This window comes from Centropristis striata, chromosome 8 (genome assembly GCF_030273125.1).
Source record: "Centropristis striata isolate RG_2023a ecotype Rhode Island chromosome 8, C.striata_1.0, whole genome shotgun sequence".
Taxonomy (NCBI): domain Eukaryota; kingdom Metazoa; phylum Chordata; class Actinopteri; order Perciformes; family Serranidae; genus Centropristis; species Centropristis striata.
Window position 1 is genome coordinate 25,676,538 of NC_081524.1, and position 15,509 is coordinate 25,692,046.

Here is a 15,509-nt window from a genome sequence, read left to right on the forward strand (position 1 = left end):
TAGTGATTTATCTCATTAAGACTTATAGAAGTAGAAAACAATCACAAATCACACCTTTAATCCCAACAACAATCATCACAATAAACTTAATTTTAGAGGGTCTGTGTAGGATTTCTCTTGCGTTAAGCCGGCTGAGCGGTTTACACAGCATAAGGAAATAACGTTTAAAGGTGAAACTCGACTGAACAAGGATGTTACTTCTCCCAACTGAGGATGCTTCTGTCCACTATAGAAGAGGATTAGGGTAGAAGAAATAATCAGGAGGGGAAAAAAAGTCATTATGCACTACAACCTGATTTTCCTCGATATGTTTAAAAAAAAATTATCACAAATTACATAAAAACAGATTTGTGGTAGCCTACTACCAAGAATTGCTCATTTATGTGTAGGGGGATTGTAGTTCTGCTACACCCTTAAGTATTGGGGTTATTTCTCATTTTATGACCTTGATGAAAATCAGGTTGTAGCTGCCGTCTACCTGACTACGTCTCTCTGAAACAATGTTCCTCTGATGACTTATTGACATGGGAACAATTCATAATATCTTTCCAACTTTACCAAACTCAAAGATGACTTAATCCCTGACATTTTGACTTTTTTCTTGAAATAGTGCACTGTATGAGTACTGTATTTATATTAGTCGTCCCCAACTTTTGGCCTGTGGACCCTCGCAGGTTATGGCCTCACTGTGGAAATGAAAGGTCATGGTCTCCAGTATTTCAAAAATAAAAAGACAGTCTGACAAATGGCTTTTAATTCTGACTTAAAATCACAAGCGGGCCTCAGAGGGCACATATATGTACAACATACTTCACCTGAGAGCACTTTTGAATGCAACAGAATCATATAAAAATCACTCAGCAAGCTTATATCAGTCCTTCATGAGATCTTTCCCACAGAACAAACTGATGAGAAAATATTACAGAAACCTTAAGGCTTTACTTAAAGTGCAAGCAACATCTGTAGTATTAGATGGCCTGAAAAAGAAATATATGTCAGCCCCTTGGAACCAGATAATGTGTCAATGTTCAGACACTGTAGATGAACACAACCTCATGATATTAGGACACTAAAATATTACAATTTTATATTAATTCTAGAGTGTGGCACCAAGGTAAAGAGCCCCCAGCGACCATTCAGCATATTCATTAACCAGAGTTGACATTTCCAGATGAGACTCGAAGCAGCCTTGCCATGTCGCTGCAGAATGATGTTTTCAACATAGTCGCTGGTGTTCATGTCCACAGGCTGTGTCCTGTCACACTGATGAGTGACAATGCTCGCTTTATGCAAATACAGGTTCAAACTGAAATAGATTCTAAACAGCACATGTAACTGGAAGGTGCTGTTCTGCTCCAGGGTAACCAGCGCATTCAAACTCCAGTTCCCAACAGCTCCTCTGCAGATGTTCGTCCACTAAAGATGACATCGTTGACTGACACACCGTCATAAGAGGAACCAATCAGAGATAGCGAGAGATTGTTCTCCCTTATGAAGCCACGCATGGACTCTGGAAAAGGCAGAGAGATGCACCTTAAAATGATGTTTCCCTACACCTCGTTTGGGAAAAGATTTGTCAGCACTGCCACATTTTCAAAACGACTAGATCCTTCTGCTCCCCTTTTCACAAAACTCAAGATTTGAGATAATGACAATTTTTCAGATCAATATATACCAAATATGCATTTTTATCTTTAAGTATATGTATAGTCCAAATTCTATTCCTAGAGCTTTCAGTGAATATTTCCATGTCAACTCACAATTACATCAGTACAATACTAGACAACTGACTAGATTTCACCTCCTCACTATCGTACTACCCTCGGTCAATTCTCCTTAAAATACAGAGGAACAATACTCTGGGATGATCAGTTGAATAGTTCAATACAGTTTTCCTCTCTGAACACTTACAAGAGCAGTTTAGTGGCTCTGATGATCAGGTCACTAAGTAATACACACACACAGGCACATACACACATTTCTACACTTTTGTTTTACTTTTTTTATTATAATTTTGCTTTATTTTTATGGTAATTATTCTTTTTTCTATTTCATAGTTGTTTTTAATTTAACTTGTGAATTTTTTATATAGCTAGAGGCCTGTATAAGCCCTGCTGTATTTCTTGCCGCTACCTTGCACCTTCCTTTTGTTGTTATTTCTTTATCCTTTTCTTTTTTGTCTTATTATTGTGCAAAATAAAAAACTTCAAACTTCAATGCATGGTTTTCTGAGGTAATGTAAAGTCAATACTCACCAACTCTCTGAAAGTGTCCCAGATAATACTGAGGTATACAGTCCTGATGGGGAAAAAACATCAGGATGCAGCATTAGGACAGAAATGATTGATGGAAGTAACTGATTTTCAATGACAAATAAAATAAGTTACAATCTCAAATACAGGTGCATCTCAATAAATTAGAATATGATGAAAAGTCCATTTCGAGTAGTTCAATTCAAACAGCCCCAACCAAGTATTGAGTCATATAGATGGACATACTTTTCAGAGGCCAACATTTTCATATTAAACATACTTTTTAAAATTGGTCTTTTGTAATATTAAAAATTTGAGACACTGAATTTTAGGTCTTCATTAAATGTAGGCCATATAATTATAACAATAAATTAAATAAATTAAGACATGAAATGTTTCATTCTGTGTGTAATGGATCTATACAATGTGTTATTTCCACTTTTTGAAAATTACAGACATAAATAAACTTTCTATGATATTATAATTTATTGAGATGCACCTGTATACTGATGAAACATAACAGAGAATCCAAAGTGTATTTTGACATGAACTGGTAACTGGTTGGGAGCATTTATTCACACAGAGTCCTGTCGTACCCTCTGTAGAGTCACCCGGCTCCAGCTGGGTGCTGTGGTGACTCCCAGGTGGCGGTTCACTGCCTCAGCAGCTTGTGCTAAAATGTGCTCCTCTGTTACTGCTTCTGGGGCCCCAAACACTTCCTGGAACCAGGCTCCGCCCATCATCACCTAGAAGACACAGTTATGACCTCAGGTTCTCCTGATGAACATGATCATGCCGCAGCTTATGAGAGACATTTCAATTCTTTATCAGTAGCCGTCTTTCCATTAAAGTCAAATCTAACTTAGAAGCAAAATTTTGAAATGTCGCATTTAAGAAAATGTGAATTAGGGACGTTTCCATCAACTGGTTTAGATCAAATAAATAAAGCTGCATAAACGTACTTTTGTCAGAAGTTGGCAGTGTAATGTGTTGCTGTAGGCTAATCCGTCATTAAACAGGGGAAGAAGGAGAGTGAGCAAGAGAGAAAAACATAAATAACTAGAAAATTTCCTCTGGAGAAATTCTGAAAGGGCCACGGGGGCTACTGCTGGTGTGTGTACACTATGATGATTTCAAACTATGCCCTTTAACCTCAAAATGTGTGTGTGTGTGTGTTTGTGTGTGTAGCGAAAATCGCATAAAGTTACCTGTGTGTGTGCGTGTGTGTGTGTGTTTGAAGCATATGTATGCATGTGTGAGGAGTGTGCGTGCTTATGCGCATGTGTGTGTGTGTGTGTGTGTGTGTGTGTGTGTGTGTGTGTGTGTGTATCTGTAACTGTAATCACATCAAAGATCAAAGGCAATCAGATCAAAGCAATCAACAGAATTAATTGACACCTGTTCCGGCATAGTGACAGCATAGGTGGACAGACTGAAATTTCTGGCCTCGAACAGAAAGCATTTTTGGCAAAACCATAATACCTATTATTGATCCGACTTCACTTTAAGCGTCCTGAGTTCTTCCTGAACGTCTACATATGTTTTTTTTAAGAAAAATGAAAAAATAGCTTTGTTAGAGCGATCTACAAAAACTGTAAAATGTCCCTTTTTCTGAAATCTTCCTGCGTTTTTAATATGGGAGCCAATGAGGCTGTTGGTGGTTTTGGTGGCGCATCTGTGCGTCCTACGCCCAAACTATAACTCTGACAGCTTTACCAGAGGATTGTGAGTGAGAAGACAAATTTTCCTACGTTTCTATGTATAAATTATCTCTGTAGAGTGAAATTTGGGGCCTGGAGCGCAGTTTTCAAATTTATTTTTTGACAATTTCTTCTCTCCCTCTACACTCTGGCGATGATGTCACACACTGTGACACGAACATTCCGTGCAATACACACCCATTATAATCTCAGAATTTCTCCAAAAATGATCATGGTCATTGAACAGGGATTGATAAAAAACTATATGACCTATCGAAACGTGGATTAATACACCGATACACAAGACTTGTGTCTACTGTTTAAAGTTTAAATGGAGTCTCTAGGTGAAATTATGCCGGAGGAGTAGACGTTTAAAAATCTCCAATTATTGTTCTTTTTCGCTCATTTTTTGTCGGCCGTCCCATTCATTTCAATGCAAAATTTTGGGCAGTTTTTTCGTGACTTACATCGCGAAAAATTCGTATTCTGTAGAGAAAAGTAATAGCACACCGATCCCGATCAAACCGAACGTTTTGATATATAATTTGTCCTGCAACTCTTCAAGTTGTAGGACTAGCAGCGGGACGAAATTGCGTCCGGAAGAGGAAGAAGAAAAAATCCACAGTATAACATGCTTTGCCCCGAGCACTGGTCCCTACAGCTATTGCTGTATGGGACCAGTGCTCGGTGCGATTGCCCCGAGGCCCTAATAAAGATGTTGCTAATTGGACAACTTTGACCACCCATGTCTTCAGGAATGAGATTCAACTGGGCAACTTCTAATTGTTCTTTCATGTCAGAGGAAACAGCTGATCAGTCATGTGAGTTAAATGTTCGCTATGTCAGAACTTATTCGGAAAAAATGTTTCCTATCTCCAGTTTAGTGCAGTTTTAACTGTTTTTTTTTTAAAGACAAAAAATTTCGAATTTTGGTGTTTCCATCAAGCTTTTCACATGAAAATCTTCAAAATGTGCAAAGACATTCATTGATGAAAAACTAGTGAGTGAGTGATTGAGTATACCGTCAGTCTGGTTGTCAGTCCATCAGGTCTGTTGTGTTGAGGGAAGGGAACAGAGTCGTAGACCACCCCCAGTAAACCCCGATCCTCTGATGATGGCAGCAAGTGACCAAAACCCTGTTGAATAAAAATAAAATAATCATAATGACCAAGACAATAAAAATGACATAATGATTTATACAAATAAATATATATTAATATATATAAATATTATGATTTCCAGTCAGAGAACCGTCTGCCCATAAACAGCAGATTTTTCAGATCTGCAGGTAAATAATCAAGGAAGGATGTCCAAACTATTAACAACAACTCGTCCCTACCCTTTACAGCAGCTTGTAATCTTTCAGGAGGGAGGATTTCTCCCTGTACCAAAGGGTGACACTAGGTGGAAGAGTTTTGATCCAGTTTTTTAATATACACTTTCGAGCACCTGGAAGGAGTTTATCAAGGAGCTTATAATGTGACGCAGCGAGATGTAAATCCCCAGAGGGAAGGCCTAGGAGAACCCCAGGCTCTGTCTTCATTTTTATTTTAAATATCCCACTGGTTTTTGAATTTTTAAATACATTATTCAAATCCAATCTAATACAAAGCCTCATTCAGAATTAGAAAACAAAGTGTGTGTGTTTGTGTCCAATTGCAGTTCTCACCTTCACAGGCAGGATGCAACCGTCATACTCCAGATTCACCACAGCCACTGTGACAGTGCAGATGTCCTGCAGCAGCTGGATGAGAGGCTGACAGGAGGAAGGCAGGACTGAAGAGAGGGCTGAAGCGGGGAGCGGAGATAAAGACAGGAACATCTTTTTTGTTGTATTTTTCTCTGGATTCTTTTGTATTAGAATGAGTTCTAAAAACATATGGTATTTCATAAACAAAATCCTGTTTACACTAAATATTTTTATGTAATAGAAGCGGGTGTAAGATATTTATAATTTACATTTTATAGAAAGATATAGAAGGAATGCAAACAGAATCTAAGTTCCTGCTCCAGCAAAACTTGCCTTTAGCAGGCAATGCAGAGATGATGTGGTCAGCTGACATGACTCCATCTTCCAAATGGATCTACACAGAGACAGACAGACAGGTACTATAACCTGGGAGTAAAATAATACAAGAATATGAGTGGCAGGAGCAACCTCGACAAATCTCCCTCTCTTTGGTGTGCAAACACTGAACAACTTCAAGAGCAACAGTTGACTCATTGAAATGAATGCTTTCCATTATAAAACTTGTTTGTACACACCATACACATTCACAGACAACATGAGGTAAATGTAGTCCATATTCTCCTCACTAACCTTCCAACCAGAGTCTGAAGGACTGATGTGTTGAACCACTGCCTCTCTGTGAAGCTCCACTTTCCCGCTCCGTTCTAGGTACTCAGTGATGGATTCTGGGAGGGACTCCATTCCCCGGCTCAGGGACCACTGGGCCCACGACTCTTTAACAGATCTTTGAGCCAGAGGGCCAGGGGGGACCACAGGACTGTCACCTGCAGGTTTTAGACATACCTTTAGTCCCATACAGATTATGAACAGCATGATAGAACCATTACTGTTATCACTAATGTCAGTGAGACAGACTGAAATAAAGAACAGCAGATGCAGTGCTTAATAACAACAGATCATCAACGGATGATCTGGGTATTTCAGGATGGGCTGGAACATCTTGACAGGTCATCTCTCCACCACCTCCTCCAGTGTGTCCAACCTGGCTCCAACCACAGAACCAGCTCTTTAGACCAGTCTGCCCAACCACCTTCATCTCTGTGTGTGATGCTGCCTCCCCAGCAGACTGCAGCATAAAACAACACACTACCACCACAGACTGATAAAACATCTGCAGCATCTTACTACAGATGTCCAGAGATCTGAGCTTCCTTAAGAAAAAGAGGCGGCTCTGCCCCTTTTTGTAGAGAGCGTCAGTGTTTAGGGACCAGTCCAACTTATTATCCAGGTATACACCTAGATGCTTATAACTTGCCACCACCTCGATGTCCACCCCACAGGTATTCACTGGCTGAAGAGGGGGCTTGTGGAAATCTATGATAATTTCCTTAGTCTTTGAGGTGTTCAGTAGGAGATAGTTCTTGTGACTCCAGTCACTGAAGGCTTTTATCAGATCCCTACATTCAGATTACTGTCCATTCCTGATACAAGCCACAATAGCAGTGTTGTCGGAGTACTTCTGGATGTGGCAGGACTCAGTTGTATTTGAAGTCCGCTGTGTACAGTGTGAACAGAAATGGAGCCAGAACAGTCCCTTGTGGAGCCCCTGTGCTGCTCATTGATGTCCCAGAAACACAGTTCCCCAACCTGACATACTGTGGTCTTACTTTGACAGCAAAAATAGAAATAAGCATAAGATTGGACAGAAGTGGTAACTCTATGACATGACAATCAAAATGCGGGAATGTTCCTGGAAGCTGAGTGTTGGGATGGGAAATGTGACCTCTTAGTAGGGACAGATTTCTATAGAGGATGTGGGGAACAAGTAGCACACGACACACATACTTCAAGAAATGAATAGCTCCCTAAATTGTATTTCTGGATTATTGAAGTCCAATAGACTAGAATACTAGGATATGACCATTAGTGTTTCCAGTGAGCCATCTCTCTATTGACCGTTGTTTGAACTCTAAAACCTTTTGTGTTGCATGTTTTCATCAATATCACTGTGTGGTTGATCACAGTCACAATAGTTAGTGAGCACTTATCCCTCAGTCCTATCTGACGTACTGGTGACTTCTGTAGCCCTCCACCAATGTTGTTACTAAATGATGACTCAGCCATAAGCCTAAGGCAGGATTCATTCAGCACATTTCAATGGAAGCTGTAATTTTAACAAAATAACAACAACAACAGCAAACCTCCCGCAATAACAGTTTCTTCCCCTCTGCAACTGGCCTCATCAACACTGACCCCCCCTCCCCTCCACCTTCTACACGTTACATTAATGTAATGCTGATCCTGACCTTATCTTGCACATTGCAAATATTTATACTTTAATATTATCAAATAATATTCCATATTTCTACATATTGTTTATATATTTTCAAATAGTTGCAGTAGTTAACTTTTCTACTCCATATATTTTCTATTTAAGCTGCTGAAGTACTTTCCTTAATCTATATCTATATTTCAGTTGTTTGTTTCTTCTTATGCACCAACACACCACAGCAAATTCCTTAATGTGAAAACCTACTTGGCAATAAAAAATGATGAAGGGTACCTGAGCCCAGCAGCATGCCCAGCACCAGGGAGCCTCTGCGCTGCTCTGCATTGTATAAGAGAGGAAAACAAGAACGCACGCTCAACTTCCTGCAGTCCCCCGCAAACACACCACGACACAAACTGTCCACAGCTATGTCTGCCAGCTGGACACACACAGAGGGAGAGATTATTTATCATCACATAATATAACAGAGGATCGTTGACATTAATAATACAGTTTAATGATAAGTTCAAATATTTTCAAGTCTACCTACAATACTCATACATCATGTGTACACTGAATGATTATGATGGAGAATAATTCACTTCTTTACAGAGACAAAATGTTTTTCCTTTATCAGTGCAGTGTCCAAACACAACTCCAGAGGAGGAGATGGAGACAATATCCACAGTTTTTCTGTGCAGAAGTTGATTCTAAAGTCTTACTATGACAAATCAAGTACTGTTTCAGGTAGACTTAAAAAAAAGTGAAACTACAGGTACATCTAAACAAAATTTGAATATTGTGAAAAAGTTAAATATTTTTTGTCAATAATTTCAGACAGTGAAACTTCTTTATTATATAGATTCATTACACAGAGTGAAATAATTAAAGCCTGTAGTTTTTGTAATTTTGCTGATTATGGCTTACAGATAACAAAAACACAAAACTCAGTGTCTCAGAAAATTTGAATATTACATAAGATCAATAAAAAAAGGATATTTTAAACACAAATGTCAGGCTTCTGAAAAGTATCTTCATTTCTATACACTCAATACTTGGTGGGCTCCTTTTGCATGAATTACTGCATTAATACGGCGTGGCATGGAGGAGATCAGCCTACGGCGCCATGTCTCTCTCCTTCCTCTTGACAACAGCCCATAGGCTCCTATGGGGTTCAGGTCAGCCCAGTTTGCTCGCCAGTCCAGCCCAGTAACACCATGGTCACTGAACCAGGTTTTGGTACCTTTGCCAGTGTGGGCAGGTGCCAAGTCCTGCTGGAAAATGAAACCAGCATCTCCAAAGAGCTTGTGGAAGCATGAAGAGCTCTAAAATGTCCTGCTAGATGGCTGCTATGTTGACTGTGGACTTCAGAAAACACAGTGGACCAACAGCAGCAGAGGACATGGCCCCAAACCACCACTGACTGACTGTGGACTCACATATTGAACTTTTTCACAATATTCTAATTTTCTGAGACACTGAGTTTTGTGTTTTCATTTTCTCTAAGCAAGAATCATCTAAATTACAAGAAAAATAGGCTTGAAATATTTCACTCTGTGTAATGAATCTATATAATGTATAGGCATTCATTTCACTTTCTGAAATGAATGACAAAAAATACTGAACTTCTTCATGATATTCAAATTTTTTTAGATCTACCTGTATCCAAAAGAAATGTATAATGCCGGTTCATACAGCATGCTGCTTTCACAGCCCTCACCTCCTTCCCCAGCCTCCGAGAGACAAATGAATGAATGGACTCGTCTTCCTGTTTTCCTTTCTTCACTAGTATCTCCATGGCAACACTCCATAGGAGGGGACGAGAGAAGGGTGGTACAGTCTGTAAAAGTCCACTGTACGAGAGATGGAGAGACGGGTAGGAAGAGAAAGAAAAGGAAATATCAGTACACATTTATTAACAAATGAAAATGCAGCACATAAATAGATCCTGGAACAATAAAGGTGGCTTACCATCCACAGTTTGGATGACAGACATAATAAAAGCACCAATTCGACAAACACATTGGATTATGGTTCGTGAGTCAGTAGGGGTCAGATTCATCACTAGAATGATGTCCTATCAGCCTGTACTGATAAAAAGAGCAGCTGTGGTTTTTGCAAATCTAAATATGTATAGTGTAGGAACATACAGCACGTGCATTTAACCCTTGTGCCCTGCTCAAATTTTGCACCCTCTGGACACCTTGATGGGAAAATATACATGCACAAAAACTGCTATTAAATCATCATACATATATCTTTATATTAAAATTCATATTTGTTTCAGCTTTTTTCATGAGTCACTTTAACAACTTCAAACTTCCTCAAAACTACCAGTTAATCATTTGCTGGATTTTAACCCTTTAATTTCCAGTTTAATTATTAACTATTTATTACAAAATACTCTTGCATTATTTTTTTTTAAGAATATGTAATGCTAGACACTCCCTTGTTGACTTCCATTAAAACCACATTTTTTAATTTCACTGACATTATTATGCCATTAAATTAGTGATATTTGACATTTTTATTGTATTCCACCAGAGTCAACCATTTTTCCATTATAGGCTGTTGCATGAAATTGATGAAGATGATTTAATAGCAGTTTTTTGTATGTGTACATTTTTGCCACGAAGGTGTCCAGAGGGGGGCAAAATGCACCAATAGAGTATAAAAGACACGTAACAGTAAAATACATTGGATTTTAAAAATGTTACTAAAATGATAAGTTATAGATTCAAGCTGAAAAAGAAAAGCTCAGAAAAATGTACAAAAATGCCAGAGGAGGGCATAGGGGAAAAGATCCCAAACAAACTGGAATGTGATAATGTTTACCATGTATAACTGTACCTCTATTCCAAATACTAATTTAAACAGAACAAAAAATCTGGTCATTTTCTCCAAAGTTACTTTGCATAAATGTGTCACAGTGTAACACAAGTTGTGCAGTCATGACTCAGCAGGGAGATATCAATATTGTTCTTGTATGATATCACTAGAATATGTTCTAACACACCCAACTGTGGTGTAGAACAGAATGCAGCGCAGTTTTATCGGCCGTCTCTGCCAGTTTACAGCCGTCAACATTTGTACAGTTTTGGACAGTACTTAGTCACATAACACAAACTGTTGAAGTAATTACTTGGGTGTCATGACTGATGACCAACTGACCTTCAAGGTTCATGTGTCCTCAACTGCCTGATTGTGTCGTTTCACCCTGTACAACATCAGGATGATCAAACCCTACCTGACCGAGCAATCGACACAACTCCTGGTTCAGATCCTTGTGTTATCGCGTTTAGACTACTGCAACTCTCTACTGGCGGCTCTTCCTGCTGCACCACCAAGCCCCGGTGGTGGAACCAACTTCCAAACTCTATCCTGTCTGCTGAGTCCTTATCAATATTTAAGAAGAGACTGAAGACCAACTCTTTACTGAACACCTTCACTCTTGATCTACACAGATGACTACGATAAGTATCGCACTGACCGCTCGCAATACGTAAAAGCACTGACCCACGCCACTTACTCTTGCTTTGTTTCTTTACTTCATCCTTGCTTGTGTTGTATTGACTCTCATTTGTATGTCGCTTTGGATAAAAGCGTCTGCTAAATGACATTGTAGATTGTAAAACTATAGGCAGAGAAGCAGAAATTTGACCAGCCTCCTGTTGCTAATGCTAACTAATCATACCTTATTCCTGAAGGCATCCTGTGAAGCTGTTTGTTGACGTACAAATATCTGTTCTTGGAGGCCACATGGCTGTAGGTGACTGGCAGGATCTCCCCCCCAATACCCAGGTCATCCACCTACAAACACACAGACATACAGACACAATAAAGTTCTATTTTATCTTAAAATGATTCATCAGTGCTTTTAAACTGACCATATTGAGTGTGTTGCGTCCCACTGCCCCAGCAGGACGGATCCCTCTGGGTCCATGTTCAAACACCGCCCCGTCTGACCTCCTGGTGGACTGCAGCCAACCTCCAAAGCGACTGCTGGACTCCAACACAATGACCTGGAGAAAGAAAGAGAGACCGACTCTGCAGTGCCATGTGTGATCTAATAAAAAAGGTGAAACATACACACACAGGCGGTCCAAAGGCGAAAGACAAATGTGGTCTGTAGCTCTCAGTTTATGTGTTTGTGCATTTGATTCATTTTCAGTCGGTTCTCAATGCATTCTAGATTTCTCTGCAGGCGTTATATTTTCCATGCATTGTACCTACAGTTCCAGTTTTAATGTTACATTATCTTGGGTAGCAATGCAGTTAATAGGGTTTACAGAGAACGGTCAGAAACAGAGAATATATCCAGTGAGCCTTGATGCCTTGTTGATGTCAGGATGGCCAGTCTGATTTGTTACAACCAAGTTCTGCAGAAGACCATCTCTGAACACACAAAACGTCCAACATTGAAGCAGATGGGCTATAGCAGCAGAAGAAGACACAGCCACTTTATTAGGTGCACCTTGCTCATTACTGCCTGAGTTGGTGTCTTTGCTCTGCATGTTTTCCCCCCATCAGCCACAGGGAGCAGCTATAAGGTCAAGTGACAGATATTATAGATTATACAGATTGTTATAACTTCCTCACCTCACTTGTTTTCCAATGAAGATCAATTATAGTTATTATTTCCTTTGTGTATTGTGTATTTATTTATCTAATAGTGATGCTTTTTATCTCACTAACTAGAGCTTTATTTTATAGTGGCTTTTAGAGATTTACCAGGATTTTTGTATCATATAACAGTGTATGTGTTTGTGTGTGTGTGTGTGTGTGTTACCTTGGTAACCTGGGGGCTCTTGCAAAGGTAGTAAGATGCAGCCAAACCCCCGACCCCCCCTCCGAGGACTGCGATTGTTCTCATTGGTGGAGCTGAAACACAGATAAGATGAAATCATGAGAACTGTAACAGTCAGGAGAGTGTGTATGTGTGTGTGTGTGAGGAGCTGTGACAGGGTGTGTCTGCTAAATGAGGCCTGTTGATGATGATATGAAAACAGTTTATGAGACGCCTCATTCTGCCACCCAGCTGTCTGTCCAACTGTCCATCTTCACAGCAGACAAAACTTCTGCTTCAGACTGGAGACGATTTCTACAATCAGTTTTTATTTCAAACTGCAGAAATATGCTGATGTGCATAGGCCTGTTACGATAACAAATTTTTTTAGGACGATATATTTTCCCAGAAACTATCACCATAAACGATAGTATTATTGTATCAATGTTGTTTTAGTTTTATATCGATATAAGAGCATGATAAGTTATTCCTTTTCCACAGCAATGGATTTTTAAATCCCGAGAATATTAAACATTGGAATAGAAATGTGGAAAATTTTAATTAAAATATTCTAAATAAATCAAACATGAATAAATAAACAACAAACAAAACAAATAAAATACAATTTCAGGCTCTGTTAACAAAACATTACACTGAGATCAACCGTATGTATTATATTATTTTATTATCAAAATAACATAAACAGCTGGAATGGCTGGTTGGGAAATATAGGGTTTTTTTTTTTTTTTTCAGAAAATCGTGCTGCTTGTCAAACATTTGCACTTTTGCTTCACAACACAAAAAGGCACAAAAAGTCACGCATGTAAACAACAATACATCGAGTCCAGAGAGAAACTATCGTGTCCATTTTTACATATTGAACGATAAGTCGATATAGTTATTATCGTGTAGTCTCCATCTCAAGCCTGCACTACACGTTACTTTCATTGCATCAGTTGACTGACCAAATATATAACCTGTAGTCTCACCAGAGAAGCTGAAACCAACCTTTAGATGATGTCTACAGCGGAATAACGACACAACGTCTCCATCATTTTTCAGATTACGTTTCAGACAGTTAACAGAGCCTTCTGTTTGAATGTTGGCGCTTATGAAAAATACAAAGTGCTCCAAACTCCAGTGATCTGAGGTAAAGTGATTCGGTTGGAGGATTTGAATAGACAGAAAGCAGGCTGATAAGGATCAGCAGCAACTAAAGAGGAGTTAGTTAGTGACTCTGTGACAGCTGAAGGACTTCACACACGGTACAGTAACTCTACATAATGACAGCAGCCAGCAGAGAGCCAGTGTTACCTTATTATACCTGTAATCCTGATGCTTTACCTGATGCAGAGCGGTTACGTGTTCGGTGCACCACCAGCAAATCCTGATCTGACCCTCCAGAGTAAAAGCATGAGCTCGAAAATTCCTCTTCTTGATGTTTTTTATAGCATGCTGCGAACAATGAAATGGAAGATTATCGCCACCAACTGGTGTGGAGTGTGTCTTACAAACCCGGACACAAAAAATAAGAAAGGAAATATTGTTCTAGTGATGTGAATTTGGTCTCTTTTTAGTGATCCGGATCATTTGGCTCAGCTCACCAAGAAGTGCCGGTGTTGTGCCGTATTAAGCACCCCTGCCGTGAAAAGCACCCCCTCGTCGCGCATGTGGAGAGGACGCTATAAACTACTACCAAACGGACATATATTACCCACAGATCTCTTATTCACGAGTAAATGTCAAAAAGGACTAAATGCTCATGTTTAATTTACTACAAATGACAACGTACACACAATGACAAAAATTATATTTTCATTCCATGTCACGTTCTGTTTAGCGTCCAGTTTTGTGTTAATGATTCATGTTTAAATGCGCTCATGGATTCCACAATAGTCATACTTTCCCACAATCACAGTCACAGATAACAAAAATCGGGTAAATGGTTATTGATGTCATTAATTAATAGCCTGCTTACTGTGTTGTCTTCCATAATATTTGTAAATATATATAATATAAACTCCTAAGTATGTGTTTGTGTGAGTGTATATATATATATATATATATATATATATGTATATTGAAGTGTCAGTGTGTTGTTTTTTTTCTTGGTCTACTTATCATTGAATATAAACTACTAAGTAAACTCCCCGCGACAAGGGGGTGCTTTTCACGGCAGGGGTGCTTAATACGGCACAACACCGGCTCTTTTGGCTCCCAAATGGCTCACCATTTTACCACGTATACCTTTTATAATTCAGTAAAATTTAGTGCTGTTTTGACTTGATTTGTTTTGATTTGTATATGAACACTTATATCTCTTAAATTTCCAATACATTACTGTAGCCAATTGCATTTACAGTTGTAAAATCCCTTGTAACTCTCTAACTTGCTTGAAGAACCACTCTGCTACACAAAGCAGATAGAAAATGGCTATAAAAACCTAAGCACAGAAATTAAAAAAGGACAGCTATTGACATTTTAATTTAATTTTAATACACGCACTGTGTGTTTGTACCTGATGCATGGGGGTAGCAGCAGCAGCAGCAGCAACAGGGGCAGGAACAACAGGTGGAGTAGTGGCAGCAGCATGCTAGCCTGCCTTTTTTCTTCCAACTCAACTTCTGGATGTCCAGTTCTCTAATACCTGTAAGTTATTAGTGGACCCTGCTGGATAGGAGAGCTTCATTTTACAAATCCTACACTGTGCTTTCATGTTGTCACAGGTGTCAAAATGCATCCAAATGCTACTTCTTTTTCAACTTTCACTCGTCTTCGCTCCTCCTCCTCCTGTCCTGTCTCAGCGATGCCA

At 39.2% G+C, this 15,509-nt stretch overlaps 1 protein-coding gene across 3 annotated transcripts; it reads right to left on the bottom strand.

Annotated features, from left to right (window-relative positions):
* Positions 1-736: 736 nt before the first annotated feature.
* Positions 737-14,119, bottom strand: ppox (protoporphyrinogen oxidase). 3 transcript variants are annotated; one of them, XM_059338640.1, is made up of 13 exons: positions 14,022-14,119; positions 12,701-12,792; positions 11,799-11,933; positions 11,606-11,721; positions 9,632-9,764; positions 8,206-8,350; positions 6,273-6,466; positions 5,976-6,036; positions 5,622-5,740; positions 4,975-5,088; positions 2,849-2,998; positions 2,256-2,298; positions 737-1,510 (listed from the first exon to the last, which is right to left on the bottom strand). In XM_059338640.1, exons 2-13 carry the CDS (start codon positions 12,782-12,784, stop codon positions 1,374-1,376), a joined length of 1,431 nt encoding a protein of 476 aa, XP_059194623.1. In that variant the 5' UTR covers positions 12,785-12,792; positions 14,022-14,119; the 3' UTR covers positions 737-1,373. The 3 variants fall into 3 exon arrangements, with proteins under 3 accessions (XP_059194623.1, XP_059194622.1, XP_059194624.1); XM_059338639.1 differs by having other exon boundaries at positions 14,042-14,113; XM_059338641.1 differs by having other exon boundaries at positions 14,012-14,054.
* Between the last annotated feature and the right edge of the window lie 1,390 nt (positions 14,120-15,509).

What these genes read in the sequence shown, in the direction of transcription:
- ppox (XM_059338640.1), bottom strand. Translation starts at nt 12,784, where the DNA reads ATGAGAACAATCGCAGTCCTCGGAGGGGGGGTCGGGGGTTTGGCTGCA. An exon ending in CTTCAGACTCTGGTTGGAAG is followed by an intron (nt 6,037 to 6,272) that starts GTTAGTGAGGAG and finishes GTCTCTGTGTAG; the next exon opens with ATCCATTTGGAAGATGGAGT. An exon ending in GGGACACTTTCAGAGAGTTG is followed by an intron (nt 1,511 to 2,255) that starts GTGAGTATTGAC and finishes TGCCTTTTCCAG; the next exon opens with AGTCCATGCGTGGCTTCATA.